The 22,991-nt window shown below is 43.4% G+C and overlaps 1 protein-coding gene across 13 annotated transcripts in view; it reads left to right on the plus strand.

Annotated features, from left to right (window-relative positions):
* LOC114023465 (liprin-beta-2-like) overlaps window positions 1–22,991 on the plus strand; it is a 198,018-nt gene that overhangs the window by 100,132 nt on the left and 74,895 nt on the right. For 10 of the 13 annotated variants that reach the window (XM_027836096.1, XM_027836099.1, XM_027836100.1 and 7 more), the window contains 2 exons: window positions 12,107–12,199; window positions 19,635–19,748. In XM_027836096.1, coding sequence (XP_027691897.1) covers window positions 12,107–12,199; window positions 19,635–19,748 — 207 coding nt within the window. Of the gene's footprint in view, window positions 1–3,009; window positions 3,172–12,106; window positions 12,200–19,289; window positions 19,481–19,634; window positions 19,749–22,991 lie in introns of those variants that run through there. The other 3 variants (XM_027836102.1, XM_027836107.1, XM_027836108.1) reach the window with 3 other exon arrangements.

Consider the following 22,991-nt stretch of genomic DNA (forward strand, 5'->3'; position numbering starts at 1 on the left):
TCTGTGCACTATGGTGCCACCTAGCTGCCCCCATTGAATTCCCATAGCACTCCCTAAAAGGTGTTTGGACTCTGCTCTGTGGAGGATGATGAAAACTCAGAAGTACTTTGTGTTTGTGGGTTTTTTTGGTTTTTGTTTTTGGTTAGACAGTGGGGTTAAGTGACTTGCCCAGGGTCACACAGCTAATAAGTGTCAAATGTCTGAGGCTGGATTTGAACTCTGCTCCTCCTGATTCCAGGGCCAATGCACTATCTACTGAACCACCCAGCTGCCACCCAGCTACCCCTTCAGAAGTACTTTGAAGAGCAGTTAGATGGACTGATTTGGGCCTCGGGAAGGGTGGCTGATAATAATGCCTTTTACTTCCTCGCTTTGCTCCCACCATTTTCCCTCCTGCCTGTGATCTAGAGATGATGTAGCTCAGATAGAATTTGTTCCTTCTTGGGTGCCCTGCACACCTTGGGGCATGGATTGAGGGACCTGAGTCTTCCTCCCAGTTGTCTCCTAGATATACTGCAATTTGTTATTGCTCTTGCTAAAATGCTGTTCCTGAGCTAGACACCTTAATTTAAATGTGACCTGACCAGGACAGCTATACCAGAACTGTCACCTCCCTCATCCTGAATACTTTGCTTCACCTGTCACAGCCTAGAATATCATGAGCTTTTCCATCATGTGGCATCAGATTCATATTAACTTTGCAGTCCACTAACTTCTTCCCCCTTTGGTTTGTTTTTTTTCCATGGTAACGATTGGCTAGCCATGCCTCTCCCTCACTGCGTTTGTGTAATTGATTTTGTTTAACCTAGGAGTAGGATTTTGCATTTGTAGCTTACTTAATCTTATCTTCTGTTAAAACCCATGATCACGTGCAGGTGACCCTGGGACCTTTCAAACTCTGCCAACAGAGTCCAACTGGGGGTAAGCTTCACCTACCTGGAAAGTCTTTCAGTATGAACCCAGTGGTGACTACATGTCTGTTGCTCAAAAACCAATTTAAATTGGGAGATATTCACCATTAGCTTGGCCACAGTATGATTTTTTTTTAAAGTCCGCAGTAGTAGCTTACAAAGACTTTCTGGTAAGGCATAGAAGGGTTGCCAAGTGAGTTGCTGGAGGGAGAAGTGATGTTGCAGAGACCTGCACTGATGAAATTATGCATCTTTGAAATATGGAAGAAATATTAGGCTGGTAGTCGATCCAAGATCTTTTGGAACAAGTCTCCCCATTGGAGACCTTGCTCCAAGTTGACTTGAGTAGATGTCAACTTATAGTCATAAAAAATGCAAATCAGACATGCTGTTAGGATTTTCTTCCCTTCTGAATGAAACTCCAGACTCGATACTTTCTACTTTCAAAGGCATAGGTGTGTGCCCACTTGCCGCCACCCCCCCAACATGCGTGCACGCACATGCATACACACACACACACACACACACATGCACAAACACACATACACAATGTCTTACTCTTATCAAAAGGCAATGTTCATCCTAAATCTTGGGTTACATGTTGAAGGACTGTTAACGAGTGGGAAAAGCTGTTGGAAGAGAGATCTCAAATGTGATGGGCATGTGAGAATGCCGGAAGTTTGCTAGAACTCTTAGAAGAGGAGGCACCCTGAAAATTGCACCAGGACATGAAAGAAGTCAGACTTTTGTCAGGGTCGTAAAGGAAGCAAGGGGTGACCATGTGTGGAATCCCTCTGGTTCCTGAGAATGGAGACTTTTATCCCCCTCTGGCCTTCTCCCATCAATCAGGAGCCATTGCTCGATTCAGTTCAACAAAAGTTTATTAAGTACTTAGCCTGTGTATTGGTGCCCTGCTAAGTTCTAGCGATACAATAACGAAAATTTTTTAAAGCGACAATCTTTGCCCTGGAGAAGCTTACTTTCTATTGCAAGGATACAAGTACACACATAAGTGAATATGCAAAATAATTTCTAGAGTTGAGAAAGCACTAACTATGGGTCGTCTGGAAAAAGGGGAAGTGAGGAGCTTGGTGGGGCAGCACCTAAGTTGTGTTTTAAAGGGAGCTCTGTGATCTGGGAGGTGGAGCTGAGTACAGAGCATTTGGGGGAATCCAAGGCTTTACACAGAAACTGCTTTTCAAGCCTATCCAGATACCTGTTGGAATGGGAAACCTGTTCTTTGTGCTGTCATGTTGAAATGGTTCATTTTTAAAGGGGAGTTGTTCAGGAGCGAGGAAGCTAAGCATCCCCAAAGCCTGGATAGACAGCAAAGCAGATTCCAGCAGGCCACTTCCCTCCCCTTAAAAAGCCTTGTCTGCTCCGGAGTCTCAGGAGATGTCTGAACAGAATTTGGGGGCATGTGGCCCATTACAGCCAGGGAAGAGTTTCTGTGATAATTTCCACTTCAAAGCTGCTGCTGCTCTTGTAAAAGATATACTTCATCTAATGTCTATGTTCTTAGCCTCAAAGGAAGCAAAGGCCCCTATTCTTTTTTTGGGGGGGGGGGGGGGGAAAGAGTGTGTGTGTGTGTGTGTGTGTGTGAGAGAGAGAGAGAGAGAGAGAGAGAATCAGTAAGTAACCAAACGAGTACCACTTATTTTTAGCCTTATCCTCAGCCCTAAATAAACTGTGAGAGGCGGAGAATGGGAAAGTCTGCTGGCAACCACTGAGTCAGAGACAGGAAATTGGGGGTCTTTGGGTAATGAGTTCCAGCCATTCCAGCAACAGAAAGCCAGGGAAGGCATTTCTGCAAGATCGTTTCTCTCTGTGTGCTTAGGTTTTCTCTTTTGTTTTACCTCTAAAAAGAAAGTGCCTGGAATCTTTTAAAAATTATAGACCAAGTCTTCTTCGTGGGAGAGCTGACATCGGGGAATACCTCAGCAAAGGGGACTCCTAAAAGTTGAGTAGAGTGGGGGTGGGGTGGCAGTGGGGGATGCTCCAATGGCCCTGAGTGTATGTATATAGGGAGCAGTTTAGGAAAAGACTGCTGGCCAGCAGAAACCAGGGACCTGGGAAAATGCAAAAGCAGCTTCGCATTCCTGAGGCAGGGGGCAGGGGAACAGCAGTGCTTAGAAGAGAAAACTTGGTCTGCGGTCCAAGAAAAAGTGCGTTTTAGACCCAAGGAATAAAACTGCTGACATGGATGCAAAGCATGGATGGTGAGATTGATATTTACAAGCATTTGCCATGGCTGAAGAGGGTAAGTGATTTGTTGCTATCTTTCCTGTCTCTTTAAAGATGAGTTAAGGGAGGTACTTTAGAAAGTTGCAACTGTGTGTGGGAAGAGCATATTTAGAACCTCAAACCTCTGCCATTGCCAAGTTCTTCGTAAGAATCTAATTATAGGCATACCTCAAAAGGGGGGCAGGGGGGAGGAAGCATCAGCTGGCTTTGTCTTTAACATGGACCTCAGAGCGATGGGTTATGAGCAAGCGTCAAGGCAAGAAAAAATCTTTTCTTCTTTTGCCCATATGCCATCTAAACAGTTGGAAGTTCTTAACATTGTGAGTGCCTGAGGTATCTCCAGTCTTCGGACTCGGAAAGAAAAAAACAACTTGCTTCAGTGGGGTGCTCAATGCAGAAGAATCTTTGCCTTTTCCTCATCCTTTGTGTTTGAGTGTGGAGTGGGAATCACCGCTCTGAGTAAGCCCATTAGCTTTTGAATTTCCTAAGGAAAAACTTAGTGTAAGTGTGCCCTAAACACTTGGGGAGTATGTGGTTTTGGGTAATCAGTTGTGGGTTTTGTCAAGTAGCCCTCTGTGTTAATGAATGGAAGGACTTGAGTTGGCTGAGGAATGTCCTGGTGTAGTGCATGAGGCTGGGTCTCTTCTAAGATTTCAGATTCAGTTCAGTTCAACGAATAGGATGTGCCCACTGTATTTAGCACTGTGCTGGGAGTAGAGGGTTACGAAGAAAAAGGGAGAGGTTTAAAGCTGCAGGATCAAATCTGCACATTTTTTATTCCTTTAGTGATTTCAGATTAAATATTCCGTGTTATAGAAAAGAAATAAAAGAAAAGAAAACCTAACCGTATAAATTCAGAACAGAAAGAAAAAAGATTTGCTTCATCACGATAAATACCAAATGAAATAACATGGAAATGTTGATGAGAGCCGGTGAAGAGGTCAAATCTGCCACTTTATGGGGCTGCTTATGTCCCAGGAACATCTTCCTGGGTTAGATACACTGAGAAAGCCCACACACCCTCCTTGCCTTCCACTTCTTCCCCTCTCTGACCTTGAGGAACTTGACACAGTAACTTTGTTCATGCACAGACACAATGCTAGTGACCAGCTGTGTCTGGGTACAGTTATGATCCCTTGTACAGAGTCAGGTGGTTTGTCCACACAAAGAGAGGCAGGGTTGCCTTTAAAGTCAGAGGACCTGAGATGAATCCCTAAATACTATCCCTGCCTTTCTGGCTGCTGGCTCGACCCTGAGATCATGTGAACCATATTTTCCAAACCCAAGAGTCAGGACACATAAACTGACAAAGGGCTTTGTTGCTCCTTGTTAAAAGTACATGTTGTTTTCTACAAATTGGGTCTGCTCTGGGCAGTCTGGCCTGTTCTGGCCACCTTAGCTGTATTGCCTGCCATCGCAGCCCCGGCATCTCTTAGACTGGAGATTGACTTTCAAGGCCTTTGGTCAATATTTACCTCTGCTCAATTTCTTTGGCTGGGAGACTAAACTTGGGGAAGGGTTGGAGGAGACCTGGAGATCAGGGAAGTCATTCGCAATGAAGGAAAAAAAAAAAAAAATACAGCGAGTATTTGCTCTAGGGTAGAAAGCGGAGTCTCTCAGAGGGGAAAAGAACAGGAAATGGCTGTGTGTAATCTTATACTGGCCAAGACTTAACCTGAGCCTCCAGCTGTTTGAGTGGAGAGAGGAGGATGCCTTTATAATTCTCATTCTGCTGTGGGCCAGGGAGCCAAGAGTTGGGGGGATGGAATCCTGGATCATTGAGTAAAGGATCTCCACTCCCCCTGGGGAGGAGGAGGTATTCTATCTCCTTGGAGGTGATTACTTGGCAATTAAGCTTAAGGCATCCTTTTCTGATGTTATGTCTGGGGACTCCCGGTGCAAATTGACACCCCTGTGGGAAGCATGGATTTGTCAGCTGAGGCCCCTCATTTGTAAGGAAACCCCAGCTACTGAGTCACTGCACTCCTGGGCTTCAGAGAGAATGGATTCCTGGTCTTAGTCTGAAGCTCTTTCTTGCAATCCAGGTAATATTCATAGGATATGGAAAGTCAGAGCTAGTGAGGACCTTAGAGAAAGGGAAATAGTGTGCAAAGAGCACTGGCTGTCAAGTCAGAGAACCTGGGTTCAAATCCTACCTCTACCTGTGTGACCATAGGTAATCTCCTTCACTTCCCTGGGCCTCAGTTTCCTCCTTTGCAAAATGAAGGGAAACTTCTAGTTCTAGCTCTCTGATCTTTATCCTGTTGTCCATTTGAGAGAGAGAGAGAGAGAGAGAGAGAGAAAGAGAGAACTGGGACCCAGAGAGGGAAAGATTTGTCCGAGGCCGTGCAGCAGGGTAGTTGAAGAATATCTTTTAAAATGAAAGACAAAATAGAGATCTTGGGCTTTGAGCTGCGTCCCGGCTGTTTACAGACTCACTCCTCTCTTTCTGCTTTTGTTCACAATATTCCTTCCTCCTCACCTCCCCCCTACCCCCACTTAGCTTAAAATACTCTCTCCCGTTCTCCTTCTCTTCTGCTAAAATCCTGTGTTTACTTCTTTCTCCCTCCCCTCTCTCCCTTTCCAGGAAGCTTTCCTTAACTACCCTAACCCGCAGCAAACTCTTGGTCCAATGATCTCATAGCACGTGTAGTTTTCACCAGATCTTTGGCACTTCTTGTAGACTGCCTGGCATTGGAGTTATTTTTTTAATATGTCCATCTGGGAGGTGCAGAGTTTTCCAGTGGATAGGAACACTGACTTTGGAGGTGGTGAACCTGGGTTTGAACCCTAATTCTGCCTGGAAATATCTGTGTGACCTCAGGTTAGTAAGTCACTTAACTTTTCTGATTCCTGATAGTTTCCTTATCTCTAGAACAAAATGGTTGCATTCTTAGGTCCTTTCCTTCTCTATATCTAAGATCCTATGTTTTTTTGTTTTTTGGTTTTTTTTTAGGCAATTGGGGTTAAGTGACTTGCCCAGGATCACACAGCTAGTAAGTGTCAAGTGTCTGAGGCCACATTTGAACTCAGGTCCTTCCGACTCCAGGGCTGGTGCTCTATCCACTGCGCCACCTAGCTGCCCCCCCAGCTGCTCCCAAGATCCTATGATCTTAAAAGCAGGGGCAGTGAGATTGCAAGGTGGATCAAGTGCCCAGCCTAGAGTCAGGAAGGCCTGAGATCAAATCCAGACAATTAATAGCTGTGTGACAATGGCAAGTCACTTAACCTCCATCTGCCTCAGTTTCCTCAACTATAAGATGGGGATAATAATAGCAGCCATCTCTCATTGTCGTGTGAACAAAATAACATTTGTAAAGTGCTTAGCATAGTGCCTGACGTATAGTAGGTACTTAATAAATGCATATTTCCTCTGTGAGGACAAAGATATATCTCATCCCTGATCGCACCCAGCCCACCCTGGGCACTGTGAATGACAGAAATCTGTTTATTGAATAAAAGTATAATTCTTCCACATTAATATAGTTGAGGGGAAAGGCCTTCCTATAAAAATATGAGCCTGAATGTGTTCAGTGCTGGTATTTTCTTAGCTCCTTCAAATACCTCAAGACATCCAGTTGTCAGAGCCCTTAGGCAGTCACATGCACAAAGCTTTTTTGATCAGTCTTTATGGAAATTTCATAGCCCAGGATGTCAGAACAACAAGTCTTCAGCACCAGCTGAGATGCTGAGTGAGGGTTGTGTGGAGAGATTTCAGCTCTTGTCATTTGTAATCTGATTCCCAGGCTGACCATAAACACAGGCAACTGCAAGCTGTCCCCTCCCCCCTTCCCGTTGGCCTCTTCAGAAAGAGCTAAGACAACAGTAGACAGAAGTTGATTCCATTCCTCTGTCTGCCCAGCACCTTTGCCAAAGAGAAAGCTCTGGGATAAACCATTCCAGCACCAAAGATAGATTATCCTACTGTTTTCTTATTAAAGCAGCATTTTAATCCATTACACTGTCACTGAAGAATTTGAGGCCTGTTGTGCTATTCGAGGCTAAGTGGTACATCAGCCTTTCCACTTGCTTAGAGTTGAAATTGAGTCTGAAGCCTGGGAGTAGAGGAATACCCATGGAATTTCTGGGGGAGTGGCCTCAGATGGCCCCACCTTCATCCCACCTAGTTAATTTTCTTTTTTCTTTCTTTTTTTTTTTTTGGTGAGGCGATTGGGGTTAAGTGACTTGCCCAAGGTCACACAGCTAGTGAGTGTTAAGTGTCTGAGGCTGGATTTGAACTCAGGTCCTCTTGACTCCAAGGCCAGAGCTCTATTGACTGAACCACCTAGCTGCCCCCACCTAGTTAATTTTCTGGAGATACCTGGGGATCAGTATCCTTGTGCTGTTCTTACGAGGTCAGGGTTCTGGTTGGCCCCCAGTCACCATGTAAACTGAAGCATTTCACCCAAAGATGACATCACCGAGCTTCTAGACCAGGGGCAGAGCGATGAGGGACCTGAGAAGATCATACCAGCCTGAGATCACCCTGGTGTAATCACAGAATCTCAGAATTGGAGAATTAAGAAAAGAGCCTCAGTGTCCTACCCACACAGGAGAGGAATCCCCACTGTAACATAGCCAACAAATAATCATCTGGACTCTGCTGAAAGATAATGATGAAGATAGCATTTAAACAGCACCTTGAGGTTTGCAAAACCTTTTAGATGTCTTACCTTGTTTGATCCTTATAACAACCCTGCTAGGTAGGTACAATGATTATCCCCACTTTAAAAATGAGGAAACTGAGGCTGCTGCCGCTGTTTGTTGTTTGTCCATCTTGCTTGAAAGGACCGGTGCCATCATGATGTCGGGGTCAAGGTGCAGTGTTTTCAACTGTGACTGATCAGTCCAATACAGGCTTGGACAGGCGGGGCACAGAGAGCCCATTTGAACATTTGGTTTGGAGATCTCTTTAGATTTGAGTATCTCACATTTCCTTTGTGCTGCTGTGATTCTGCTTTGCTCAGAGAGCACAGCACCTTCTTTGTGGTGAGCACATAGAAGTTCAGTAATTTGCCCAGGGTCACCCAAGCATCTGAGACAGAATTCAAACTCAAGCCTTCCTGACTCCCAAGTCTGGTGCTATCTCCACTGTGCCACCCAGCTGCCAAGAAGGGATATCCCCAGCACCCCCCAAGACTTTCCTTCCACTTTCACATAGCTCTAATTGTTAGGGAGTTTTTCCTGACATCAAGCCTAAAGAAGCCTCTTTCCGACTTGTGCCCGCTACTCCTGGTTGGTTGCTAATGCAGCGTCTCAGGGTGACGAGTTTGCTGCTGAGGAGGTTTCCTGGGAGCACAGTCATGGGGGAATCCAGTCCAAGGAATGCAGCTGGTGGGAAAATGAACAAATAGAATCCATCCTCTACATGACAGCTCGGTCAATACTTGAAGGCAGCCATCATGTGCCCCCCAGAGTTGTCTCTTGCCCAGTTTCTTCCATCGACCCTCATATGGCAGGGATCCAAGCCCTCCACTGTCCTAAACCGTGTTCTGTTCAGCTTACTGATATCTTTTTTAAACCATGGTACTCAGAAAAGAGCGTAAAGGGATCCTAAGACCAAGAAGTTTGAGAACCACTGGTAAAGAGGATTCTTCAACAGGTGCAAGTCAGATAGCATGTAAGGGCCCTTCCGATTCAGAGAGCCTATGAACATTTGGAAGGAAGGATCGATGGATGGATGGATGGGTGGATGAATGGACCTACTATGTGCCTGGCACTGTAAGGTTTTACAAATATTTTGTTTGATCTGCACAACTACTCTGAGAAGTTGGTGCTATTATGCCCACCCCCCTGCCCCCCAGTTTAGGAAAGCAAATGCAGACTTTAGGTGTCTTGCTCAGGGTCACACAGCTAATAACAGCTCTCCATAATGGAATGTTCAACAGTGGTAGGACTTGTAGAATGTTCTGATTTGACCTCAAAGCTCTTCCTTCCTTCATAATTAATGTTTTCTCTCTGGCAGAGAGTGTGAATGACGTTTGCTCCTGTATTTTTTTTTTTTTTTTGGTTCCTGTGTTTGTTGATTGCAATGTTCAGAGAAAGTTACAAAGTTCAGAATTTGCCCATCCCCCTTGACTGCCATATTTCAATTGTGCCCCTAGAACTTCCGCCCTTCCATAGGCAGGGATGGGTAATTCCTCAGCAGCTAAACTATCTAATAAACTCCTTACTAAGAAGATTAATCTGAGTTTCCTTTTTCAGGTTATGGAAATAATGTGGTCTGAAATTACTCTAGTTCAAATCAGTTAAAAGACAGAACAAGGATACTTACTGATTTAAAGACTAAAGTACAGGATGCAAACAAATATATCTTCCAGAAATTCATTTCAGTTCTTCTCCCCCCCCCATTCTTTTTCTCAATTACTTCTGAACAAAAATTTTTAACATTGGCTTTTTTTTTTAATTTTGAGTTAAAAATTCGCTCCCTCCTTTGAGAAGGCAAACAATATGATATAGATTATACATGTGCAGTCATGCAAAACGTGGTTTTCTCAAATTAAAAAAAAAAAAAGGCACGCACTATGTCCAAATTTGTTACAGAGGACAGACAGGTCATGTGGGGCTATTGTGAACAGAACACTGCCTTAGAAGACTGGAGATCAGGGTTTGTGTCTAGGGTCTGCTATTAAATCACTTTGGAACTCTGTGTCAATCACTTTCCTGCTGGGATCAGGAAGACCTGGGTTAGAATCCTGCTTCTGCTGCTTATTAGCAGCATTTAGTTTCTCAAGGTTCTAGTTTTCCTCTTCTGTAAATTATAAGAATAATAATAATGTTATCTGTTATTATGAGGCTATTCTGTGGTACAGTGGAGAGAATGTAGGACCTGGAATCAGGTAGATCTGAGTTCAAATACTGATTCAGATACATACTATCTGTATGGCCCTGAGCAGGTCATTTAATCTCTGTGTGCCTCTATTTTCTAATCTGCAAAATGGGCATAATAATAGCACTTCCCTTTCAGGATTGTCATGAGGATCAAATGAGTTAAAATATGTAAAATGTTTGCCAATCATAACTTGCTATACAATTGCTAGCTATTTTTTTTTTGAGGCAGTTGGGGTTAAGTGACTTGTCTAGGGTCACATAGCTAATAAGTTTCTGAGGCTGAATTTGAACTCAGATTCTTCTGACTCTAGGGCCAGTGCTCTATCCACTGCTCCACCTAGCTGCCCCCAATAGCTGTCATTATTATTATCACATGCATAGTACCTGCCTCAGTAGGGTTGTTGTGAGGATCGAATTAGATGATGGGGGCAGCTTCATCCAACGTGGAGTGCTGGATCTTATTTTTTTCTGTTACTCCTGATAGCTGTGATGGTTTAGAACTCTATAATACTGAAAATGAGCAAACAACAATTAGTACCACTTTGTAGGGCCTACCGAATGTCAAAATAATAGTACAGTTTAGGGGTACTGGGGATCCCTCCCACTTCCATAGATCTCTCGTTAAGGTTCTCTTCAGTCCCATTCCCTGACTTACTAGATTGTGTCTCTTGAGAAAAGTCCTGTGAACAAGTTTTTGGGACAGGGAATCCCTAACAATTGCCAAGTTATGATTTTTAAAAATAAATATTTATTGGAATTTTTTTCCTTTTCTTTTTCCACTGTATTCTACCCGACTCCTTTTCCCAGAAAGCCATCCCTTATATAAAAAGGCTAAAAAAAGAAACAGAAAATGTTCAGTAAAACTAACCAACAGAAAGGTCTGACAGTGATCCATACTCATTTTCCCCTAGCCCTGCAATGAAGGGAGAATGGGGCATTTTCATATCTCTTCTTTGGGGACAAGCTTGGTCATTAGAATTTTGCAGGATTCAGTTTTGATTTGTTGCTTTTTTCCTTTTTTTTTTTCCACTTATCTTGTTATAGCATTGTGTGTATTGTTTTCCTGGTTCTTATTTCACTTTGCATTTGTTCATGTAAGTCTTCTAATGCTTCTCTGACTAATAATCATAACTCTCATAAAAATAATCATAGCTACCATTTATATATTGCTATTTAAGGATTTGCAAAGTGTTCTACATATTTTATCTTGTTTGATCCTCACAACAGCCCTGTTAAGTGGATACTATTGTACCCATTTTACAGATGACTAGCCAAAGCTGAGAGAGGGTAAGTGGCTCGCCCAGGGTCAAACAACTTTGGCAAGCATCTGAGGTAGGTTTCCAATGCAAGTTTTCCTCCATGCACTGCACTGCCAACATCCTACACATACATGAGCAATCGTTACTGTGGGTTGATGACGTTTGGGAAAGGGGTCATTGGTGGACCAACCACTATAGTTTGGAGTATGACAAGAGGACTAGTTCCAGCTCAGTCCCCTCCCTCACGTAAGAATTGTTCTGTTAGAAACACACCCTCCAAGGTCAAGGTGCTGATTCAGGGAAGTGGGAGTCAGAGCCTGATAGCTCCTGCTGACATCCCTCTCTCTCTGCTCTGGACCAGCCATGGACAAGCCCATTCAAGTCTAGGTTCAGGCTAGGGGGATGGGGAACCTGTAGTGCTGGGCATGGAAGCAGGGCTGCAATTACAGAAAGGTCATTGTCCAGTGGTCTCCTATTATCTTTGACTTCTGGAAGAAAGAAGGCACTTCTTCCTGCTGTGGGCGGCCTGGGAGATGGTGCCCAGGGGCAAACCAGACTCAACATGTCAGGTTCATTCAGAGCTGCCTTTCCCTCTCAGAGGAGTTTGCAAGGGCTGGGATGAGGTCACCCCTGGATGGTTTGGCAAAGTGCCTTTTTTTTTTTGGCCAGGCTCTTAAAACACACCTTTGAGTGGCATGTTGTCTGTTCATCACTATTGTTGTGAAGAATTTTGAAATCTTGTGGTTTCCTTTTCTCTGAGTGGTTTCTCACATCTTCTGACTGATAATTCATCACAAATCAGTTATTTGGGAAATGGATTTCTTTCTCTAGTCTTTTAAAGGTTTTGTTTTTTTTCTTTAGTCCCAGGTAAACCACCCAGCTGCAGTTACAAATGAAACCTACCAGGAACGCTTGGCCAGATTAGAAGGTGACAAGGAATCTCTTATGTTACAGGTATGTCCTTCCCACACTGTTACCACTTATCCCTCTCTCCCTTTGCAGGTGTGACCCAGTATTGCTGGCATCCGGGGCACTCAGGGAGATAATAAGAACATTAACAGCAACTTGCATAGATTGCTTTAAGATTTGCAAAGTTGTTTTCTACCCACCATGCTGTGAGGCAAATATTGCAAGTACTCTTGTACCTATTTTACAGATAAGGAAACAGATTCAGAGACTTTCCTGCAGTCCTAATGCGTGTAGACATGAGTGATGGGACTGGAAACCAGGTCTCTCTTGACTTTTTAGGTGTAGCATTGTTTGTGATAGACCACAGTGGCCCTTGCCTTGGGGCCTTTGGAGCAGAGAGACAGAGAGAGAGAGAAAGTTAAAGAAAATGGTCACAAAATAAAACAGACAGCACGGACAAGCCCTGCTGGATTTTGAATGCCTGGCACCCACATTCTCCTCCACAGACCTGGTGGAGACCAGAAGCAGGAGTAATCAGATCCCCTCCCCAGTGACAGAGAGTGCACGTGGCGTGTAGTATCTTCAGTCTATAAAGCTCTCTGAAGTGTCAGCGAATTCAAAAAGCTCAGGTTTCTTTACTTGTGGGGCTAAAAAAAATAGAGTCCAGAGGGGTTTTTCTCTTTAGTTTAGTTTAGTTTTTTAAAAGAACAACCCTGGCAAAGCCGCTTACCCTCCTCAAAATCTTTTACCTTCTGTTCTCCTGACCCAGATTTATTTAATTACCACGCAATGGTAACTATTCTGTGGAAAAAGAACCTCCCTGCTCTTTCTTCTCTCCACACTTGGTTCTCCTCTGAGCGAAGGCTGTGCTCCACGCTGAGTGTGCTAAGTGCTGTGCGTGCTCTTCATTTGGGCCCGAGAGCTTTGCAGCTACAATTACAGTAATTGCAGATATCTGCAGCAGGACTTGGTTCTGGTAGCTGACATGATGATAAATAGTATTTGGAGAAAAGGGCCATCTCTTTCCTCTGACTCTGTCTCCTTCCCTTTCTCCATCTCTCCCTCCCTCTCTCTTTCTCTGTCTGTTTCACTCTCTCTGCCTTACTCGATGTTTGTCTCCTCCTTTCTTTTTCTTTCCTCCCTTTCTTTTTTTCTTCTTTTCTCTCTCCTCTCATGCATTTCTTTAAAATTCTTCCTCTTTTTTTTTAATTAATTTATTTTGATTTTATCAACAATCACTTTAAAATTCTCCACTCTTAACACACCATAAATAATGAAACCAGAATCCACTTGTGGGGAAGCCTCAGTTTACCAGAACATTTTCTTGCCTTCATTCATATGTGGAATGTGAAAAACACAACCTACCAAGCTGGTGGCTCTTACTGTTTGCTCCTTTCCCTCTCACTCCACTGTGGCTCTCCCCAGTCCCTCTTCTTCCCCAGCTCCAGCTTCCACCATGCCCATGAGGATCCCCAGTGTACTCTTACTAAGTTCCCTGATCTCTTCCATTCCTTCTGTTTCCTGGGCCTAACTGAAGTCAGGCTTTCGGGGGTGGTGAGGGCCCCGTTTCCGTTGCCACCCTCTCTACGGCTGGCTGCTGGATCCATCCTCGTCTTCCACCTCCTCGCCCACATCAGAGGGTTAGGAAGAGGAGATACAATCATCCCTGCCTCCTGCAAGCTCCAGACTCTTGCTTGGCCTCACCTGCCTTTCCTTTGGTGCCGTTGACCCCGTTGGATCCTTGGTGCCGTTGTCCACAGACCTCCCCAGTCCCCTCCAACTTTCTTTACGTGACTTTAGCACTTGCCTCAGAGCCTTTCTATTCACCCACCCCCTGTCCTAAGTTGATAAGACTTTGAGGTGGGAAAAACTGGCATCCCATTCAGCCCTCCCCAATGAAGGTGATGATAGTAGCATTTTATGGGGCTTTAAGAGTAAAGCACTTTACATGTGTTAACTCATTTGACCCCCACAACAACCCTATAAGGTAGGTGCTATTATTCTCATTTTTTACAGATGAGGAAACTGAGGCCAAGATTGGTCAAGTGACTTGCCCAGGGTCACACAGCTAGTAAGGGTCTTTAAACCAAATCTCACGTGCTGTCTACCGTGCCACTTAGCTCTAGTTCATCCTCTTCTTTCTCCCCCCCCATCTACACAGCAGAGTAAACTGAGGCCCAAAGAAGTTGTGATTTACCCATAGTAAGAGATCCAGGATTCAAATCCAAGGCTATAGGATCATAGTATCATGGCCTTAGATCTAGAGAAGACTTTAGAGGTCATCTTGTCCAATCTTCTCATTTACTAAATGAGAAGCCTGAGGCCAAGACGGGTTATGCAGTGTGCCCAAGGACATTCAGGTAGTAAGTGACTAAGACAGAATTTGAACCCAGGCCCTCCGGCACCAGATCCAGCCCTTTTTCTACCACCCCACATTCACGGCCCTGGGCCTCCTACCCGCTCAACCTGCTTGGCTCCTGTGACCTAGATCAGCCTCCACTCGGGCTCAGCTCCCCACAGAGCTGGTCACGCCTTCAGCTTCACCATCACCTGAAACTTCCCTCTCTGATCACAATCTCCTGCCTTTGCTGAACCTGCTGTTGGCCCCCATTGCTCCAGTCCCTCCATCCCTCCCTGGCCTCCCAGGTCATCAGCTCTGTTTGGGCCTCACCACTGCCCTTTCGTTCCTTTGACCCTATTGTTGCATTGCCGCAACCCACGAATCCCCTACCCCCTTGTCGTCTGGCCCCTCTCACCCTTTTGATTCCCAGCCGAGGGCACATGTGCCTTCTCCTTTCCTTCTCCAGAGAGGCAGCACCCAGTAGAGGAAGTCATAGCTGAGTCCACTGCAAATCTATAATAATGATGATGACAATAGTAATAATAATAATAATAATAACTGGTGTTAAAATAGCACTTCAAAGTATTATAAGCACTTTATAGACATCCTCTCATTTCAAGAGCAATATATTTAATGCATTAGACCATGCTGGGTTCCGAGGTTGAGCGTGCAAGTATTATTAGTTGTATTTTATAGCTGAGGAAATGGAGGCTTTGGCCATGGTCATACAGCTAGGCAGGGCCAGCGGAGGAGTCCTCCAGACTCTAATTCCAACCTTGTCCACTCTGCCATGTTGCTGCTCTGCTGCGTCAATGAACCGAAGCTGGGCCTTCACTCATGCACTGCAGTCCTTTTGTTCCTCCCTGATTGACTCCCATCACGCTTCCCACAGCAGCACTTACCGACTTGCTCTTCAAGCCCCCAATTCTACACCCCGTCCCTACTCTTCAGGATCTAGAAAGGTCAGCCTTTGCTCTTTATCTCTGCTTCCTCACCACCCACAGTCTCTTCTGTTCTGGCTCCCAAGCCTAGCACTTTATTAAAGCTGCTCTCTTTAATAATAGCTACCCTCCAGATAGTGCTTCAAAGTTTGCAAAGGGCTTTCTATGGGTCTTGGCATGTTATCTCATTCGATCCTCACAATGACCTGGTGTTACTATTATCCTCATTTTACAGCTGAGGAAACTGAGTCTGGAAGAGCTTAAGTGACAGCCGAGGGTCACAGTTCTCCTACCTGTCTTACTTGTCCTTCTCAATATCCTTTTCTGGTTCATCTTTCTGCCTCCTCCCTAAAGCAGAGGTAGATGTGCCCCTGCTCCCCCACCCCCATTCCAACCCTGCCAAGATTCTGTCTTTGGCGTGGGTGCTCATCTCTTCCAGGCTTCAGTGGTCACTTCTAGACAGATTCAATTTAATTAAATTTAACAGACATTTATCATTTGTGTAATATGTGCAGGGCACTGTGCTGTGTGCTAGGGTTACAAACACAAAATCTCAAATAGCTTCTGCCTTCAAGGAGCTTACATTCTACTGAAAACTTACAGTTCCAGTCTCTTCTTTGTGTGGGCCTCAATTCTGTATTTCCAATTCACTTTTGGAATCACTCACACACACACACACACACACACACACATACACACACACACACATACACTGTAATCAGTTGCTAAGGCTTTTTTGAGTCTACCTCCAGAGCATACCCACCTGGCCTCCCTTCTCTGCCCTTTCTCAACCTTTCTTTCATATATATATATATATAATTTTCTCATGCAAACTACTGCGATGGCTCTTAAAACTCCCCAGACTGGATCTGGCCTATTCTTGTAGATTCATTACACGTCACTCCCCTATATGTCCAGCTGGCATTTTCTAGCTGTAGCCCTGTATACCCTATCAGGCAGCTGGGTGGTACATTAGATAGAGTATAGGGCCTAGAGTTAGGAGGACCTGAGTTCAAATCCAGGCTTAGACTAGCCGTGTGAACTTGGGCAAGTCACTTAACCTCTTTTTGCCTCAGTTTCCTCAACTGCAAAACAGAGATAATAACATCACCTACTTCTCAGGGCTGTTGTGATGATCAAATAAGATATTTGTAAAGTGCTTAGCACAGTGCCTGGCATATGGTAGGTGCTATGTAAATGCTAGCTATCATCATCATTATTACTGTTTATCATTAGTAGTGCTGCTGCTGCTACTACTACTATATTCTCATTGGTGCATTTAAGCAGACCTTTTCTAAGTTCCTAGAATCCAAGCTCTGCTCATCTTGTCTGTCTCAGACTTCTCACCCCAATCCAGCTGCCACCTCCTCCATGAAAGTTTCTCTGATCTGTCTGTCTTCACACTCCAAACTGGAAGTAACTCTTCTGTTCCTCACATTTCCCTCTGCACTTTACATCTTCCCTTTTTTTCCAGACACATTGTGCTTTGCCCCGTAATTGTTTATGTACATGCCCAATTGTTCTGAATAGATTTCAGCTCCTTGGGGACAGAGACTGGGTCAGTTTTTACCGTCTTATACCCAGTCTGGAGCACAGTGCCTTGCCCACACGTAATAGGCACTTAATGAATATCTCTTGGATTGAATTTTCTGAGTTAACTTCAGGCCAGAGACCAAAACAAAGGACATATTTGTTCCAGTTCAACTGTATCTCTCCAACACATTCTGTTTGTTCCTTCATGGTCCTGGGCAGTGAGAATCAAGGGACTCTGGGTCCCCAAAAGATGCTTAGGCAGTGTGGAAATATGTTGTTATGGTCCCTGCCCTATACCAGTTAAGGCAGAAAAGCAGAAGTGGTTTTTCAACAAGAAGGAATTTCTGGGACACTGGACATGGAGGCAGGAGAGACATGAGTTTGAATTTGGCTCCAGCACTTGTATGACCCTGGGAAAATAACCTAGCTTCTCTGAGTTAGTTTCCTCTTCTGTAAAATAGAGATTATAATATTTGAATTATGCAGTTCACAGGTTTCCTCTAGATAGACAGCTGAGTTATTATACATCTTTATCCTTTCTAGATACCCCCTCAGTTGTTCAGAAAATCCACATCCCATTGTTAATAGAGATTTTGTTATCTCATCTAAGAGATGGATAAATATTGTTTGGAAAGAAAAGATGCCTGGAGATGCCACACCAAAAAAAGCCTACTTTTGTTCCAAATATGCCCACAAATTGGATGGAAATGGGGCTTCATTCCCTTGACTTGAAGGCATGGTGGTCATCATGGGACTACCACCTGACATGTGCTTGGTAGAATCCCTGGCTTTTACTGACCCATTGTGAAATGAGAAATGGGTGTATATCATGAGATACATAGTGGGTTGAAGTTATAGAGCTAGGGATACAGATAAAGAATGAAAAATAGGCACATTGCTCAAGGAGCTAACATGTGAAGTAAAAGCAAGGTATCATACAGTACAGAAAGCAGAAAAAATACTGGATTTGGAGTGGGGAGCTGAATATAAATTCCACCTCTTCCATTTGCTGTCTGTGTGACCTTGGGAAAGTCACTTGATTTGTTTAGGGCTCAGTTTCTTTATTTGTAAAAATGGAGGCCTTTTAGACCTTTAAGATCCCTTCCATTTCTAAATCTATGGCCTATAATGTTAATTAAAGAAATATATTGGACCATATAAAGTGTTTTCTAACAGACACAGAACCCAGAGAGAATATACTCTAAAAGAAGATGCCAGTGTATTGTTTTGTATTCTTTAAAGTACCAAACTTTTTTTAATATGATGCTATGAGGGGATGCATTTTCTTTGTTTTGGTGAATGTTTCTTTGTTTGGTAGGGTTGTGGGTTGGGTACTACTTTTAAAACACAATTGATGTAACTTTTAAAAACCACATGTAAAAGAGACAATTAAAAATTAAAATGGAATAATGTCCAGTTAAAAGGCATAGAGAACTGAATATTAACAGACACCTGGGATCAGTTACTAGAGTACTATATTTAGCTTTGAACTTTTTGGCTGCTCACGCAGAGATGGAAGCACTTTGGATAGGTTCTGAGTTGAAAAGACCAAAACCAGTAATGGTGATTTATGGTATGGACAAGCATTCTCAAAGACGTATGTTTCACATAAACTTAGCTTACAGAAGGAGCCTCTTTTAGAATAAAATGGTTTTGAAGCATCGTTTCCTAGTCCGAAGCTCCAAGAAAATCTTAGAAAGCATTTTCTAAAATCCAAGAACATAGAATTGTTTAAAAGTAGCATTGAGTCTGAGCTCAGTGGTCTAAAATGTGTTGGGACAGTGAACACACATGTGTAGACTGCTGAGGCATATAGTACAGGTTGGCTTCAGGCAAGTTGCTTAATCTTTTGGTGACAGACGGTGTGGGATTTCTTTGAGATATCTTAAACAAAAATTATCATAAGACAGAGCTAGTAGAGAGTGCCACGGAAATGGTTACCTGCAACATAAGGTTGTTTTCTGGCATAAGTCAGCTCGTGGACTGCCAGTACTTCCCATTAGTTAAAATCTCTAGTAGATTTTTTGAAGTTCTTTAGAAAGGTGACTGGATTTTCGCTGCCATCATGCAAAGCCTCTCCTGGGTGCCAGTTTCTTACAGTCATGTTTTGGCACGTAGACCCTGGAAACCTTTCTGGAGCCAACTGTTGTCAGTGTTAACACATGCCCTTTACATCCACATTCTTTAATTGCTTCCAAAAGCTTGTCTGATAGGTTAGTGGTTCTTATCCCTTCATGAGAGGTGGAAGGTCATTGGTTAGTTTCTAGCAGAGTTTTTTTCCCCCATCTTCTCCCTTCAAGTGGTAGGCTGGCTGGGTAGCTAGCTCAGATAGGGCTATGTGTTTTTGCCATGGGCAGATATCGGCTGTGTGCCGTCTTACCTGCTCTGCTTTCCACTCCAGTACGAGGAATATTATTGACCTCATATGGAGTCTGATTTCTTCTCGGGCTCTTCACTTAGAAGCCAAATGAGTAGTTTTCTCCCGGGAGATGTCAGAGCACTTCTGGTGAGGTAAGAAGCAGACTTTTTCCCCTTTTTCGTCAGCAGACTCTAAATGTTCTAGTTACTGGGACCACGTCATTGTGGGACCACCAAATTGTGATTGATGTGAAAATCAGTTAGTTGATTATTTCACAGTCTGATTTTGTTGGTCCCCCCACTCTAGGTGAGTGTCCTGACTGACCAGGTGGAGGTCCAGGGTGAGAAGATCCGGGACTTAGAAATCTGCCTGGAAGGGCACCAGGTGAAACTCAATGCTGCTGAAGAGATGCTTCAACAGGTGAGACTGGAGACACAGAGGAATCCCTAACTTGTTACTGAAAAACTGCAGACCTAAGGGTTACCTAAAATCAGAGCCTCGGGCGAGTGGATTAAAAGAGCAGAATTTAAAAGAATTGAAAGTGATTCCCTTACTCTTTCCCAAGAAGAGCACAGATTGGTCAGTTTATTGGCAACCCAGGAAATTATTTCAGTGGCTGGTCATTTTAAAAGCTTCTGGATAGGAAGTGTCATGAGAATATAAGATGGACACATATATTAAGCAACGGAGAGTAGCAGGGGAGCGAGCTGGTCAACCAGAGTAACCTGCAGGAGGGAGGCACGGGAAAAAGACTGGTCACAGTGGCTAACAGGGAAGGGAGTAGGGGGCAGAGGGGAGAAGAGCTGGGGTGAGGGGGACAGGAACACAGTTCGGTGAGTAACCTCGGAGGGAAGTAGGGGAACAAGGCTAGCCACAACCTGTTGAACAGGTTAAACTTGGCAGCAAAGTAGAAATTTCTCAGAAGTTAATTCAGTACAACAGCCCTCTGTTGTCAGATGCAACCCAAATATCATCAATGGGTTAATGTTAGCCCAACACGGTTTTTGAGAGAATGGCTTTGTCAAGTAATCCAGAGGAATAAAATATAAGCAGCCAAAGGTTGGTTCCTAGAACTAGGTGGAGTTTGGTGAGGTATGTAGGCCGGGGAGTTTCAGTTTCAGGAGTGGGGGTGGGATAAGAACTGGGCGGGAAAGCAAAGTAAATGTGTTTACACATCAGATCCTCATTACCTCAAGAACAGCACATAAGTGCTTCTGCCATTCTCCTGCACCATCCAGCAAGTACCTTAGATTAGAGACACCAGAAAAGCCTGTTTGCAGGAGAGATAGCTAACCATAGAATGAAAAGGGAATTTCAGAGATTATGTTAAGGCCAGATGACAGTTTTGGGACCTGATAGCTTCTACTAATCAGTATTTTTTTTTTGTCTTTTAATGCTTTATTAACATAGAGGCAGCATAGAATATTGACTAGAGAGACTGAGAAAGACCTGAATTCATATAAGGGCTTCTGACACATGCTGACTGTGATCCTGGACAAGGGTCAGTTATCTGGTAGTGCCCCCAGGCAACTATCTAAGACTTTAACTTCCTCTTGCTGGCCTGTATTAGTAGAGGGAATTCTTCACCTGGAGTTCCCTATACCAGTAAAATCATTGGTATGATTCTCCTCCCCTCCAAAAAAAAATTTCATTGATACTTTCGTTTTTTATATTGATATCTTCATTTAATAACCATCTCCCTTCCTTGTAACAAAGAAGTGCAATTAAGCAAAACAAACTGAACCTTTGACCGTGTCTACCATTGGGTGCCCATACTCTACTACTCCCTTTCATTCATCATTCCTCTGGAGCCAGAATTGGTCATTGCATTGATAGGAGTTCTGATGTCTTATGTTTGCTTTCATTCACGTCCCTGAGCAAAGTGTTGTCTTTCTTGGTTCTTACTTTGCATTAGTTCATACAAGTCTCTTAATTCTTCGTGTTTGTCATTCTTATTGTACAAGAATGTCCCGTTACATTCATATACCATAATTTTTTCACCCATTTCCCAACTGACGAGCACCTAATTTGTTTCCTCCCCCTTTTTTTGGCTTCAGGTTAACATTTTCTTTTTAAATCCCTCCTAAGATTGACTTTTAGCATTTCACTAATCCATACCGGAATATGTGTGAATTTGCTCCAGAAAGCAGTTTTACATAGACTTACTATGATAGAATATTATATAGAATAGGCACAACTGAAGCTAGTGTTATGCATGTGTGTGTTTATGCTCAAGAATGTCATGTTTTTTTTGTAGGAGGCAGCATGGTATAGTGGCAAGGACCTGGGTTGGGAGCCTGGGTTCCAATCCCAGCTCTATCGTTAACTTGTTTCGGGAACATAGGGAAGTCACTTAGCCTAACTCTTTTTGTTGTTGTTGTTAATCATACCGCTATTTTCCCTTCACCTATATGGAAAACCTCGGAATGATCTCTTCCTCCCTCAGGACTATTCCATCTCTGCCAAGTCTTATCTAATCCTAACTTTGTAATAGGTCTCGTAGCCATCCTGTCTTCTTTGTTCTCATAGCTATCACCATAGTCCAGTTCCGTGTTCCTTTTTTTTTTTTTCTCATGAGGCAGTCGGGGTTAAGTGACTTGCCCAAGGTCACACAGCTAGTAAGTGCTGTGTTCCTTTTCTTTTGAACTATTACAACTGGTGTTAATGCCTCTAGGTGCTTTCCCCTCAAATTGATCCTATATTGTACCACCATTTATCTTCCTCAGACATAGATTATGTCACTCCCCTACACCCAAATGTTTTATCTTTTTTATGTCCTACTGAAAAAAAAAAGTTCAAACTCTATACCTTGGCTGCTCCTCAGGGCCTTCTGTGATCTGGCCACAAATTACCCTTTCAGACAGCCCCAACCAAAACCATTCCCTCTCAACTCGCTCTGCATTTTTAATCAAACCTACCTCATCCTCTCTCCCGCTACTAAAACTCTAGCCATTTTTCAAATGGCACTTCTTACACAGGGTTTTCATTGCTTTTCTGAGCTAGAGAGCTCTTCTGCTCTAAACTCTGAGCATTCTGCCTATAACACTCTTTTTTTTTCTTTAATTTTGTTTTATGAAATAAAACAAGAATTTTCATAATGTAGTATTAAAAGATGATTGCACATGAAACTGCTAATCTATTATGTACCACTCTTAATAAGACTTCTATCAAATAGTAATTTATACTGACATTATCTGTGAGCATCTTCACCCCTTACTACTAGACTCGAAGTTTCTTTAGGGCAGGAACTATGTTTTGGTCTTCCTTCTATCACCCCTACTTCTAAAACATAGTAAGTATTCAATAAATATTCATTGAATAAATAGATAAATGAGCTTGCCCTCTCCCCATCTTAGCTTCCCTATCTGTAAATTAGCTTTCTTTATATTGTTCTCCTGTGATGGCTTCAGATTTTGTAAACCAACAGGATATGTCTGTCATTCCATGAAAGGAATTGTGCACTATCTTTGAAGGAAAGGGAATTTGATTGATAACCAGGGACTTCAGATTCTAGTCTTATCATTCCATAGGTCTGTTTTCAATTTCTTTTATTTTGTTTTTTTGCTTTTTAAATCAACAATTTAAACTATTCAGAGCCTGGGACCTAAGGGTTTAGAGCCGGAATGTACCATCACATTGAACTCCTGCTATTACAGATGAAGA

The sequence above is a fragment of the Vombatus ursinus genome, unplaced genomic scaffold (genome assembly GCF_900497805.2).
Source record: "Vombatus ursinus unplaced genomic scaffold, bare-nosed wombat genome assembly UNPS02014818.1, whole genome shotgun sequence".
Lineage (NCBI taxonomy): Eukaryota > Metazoa > Chordata > Mammalia > Diprotodontia > Vombatidae > Vombatus > Vombatus ursinus.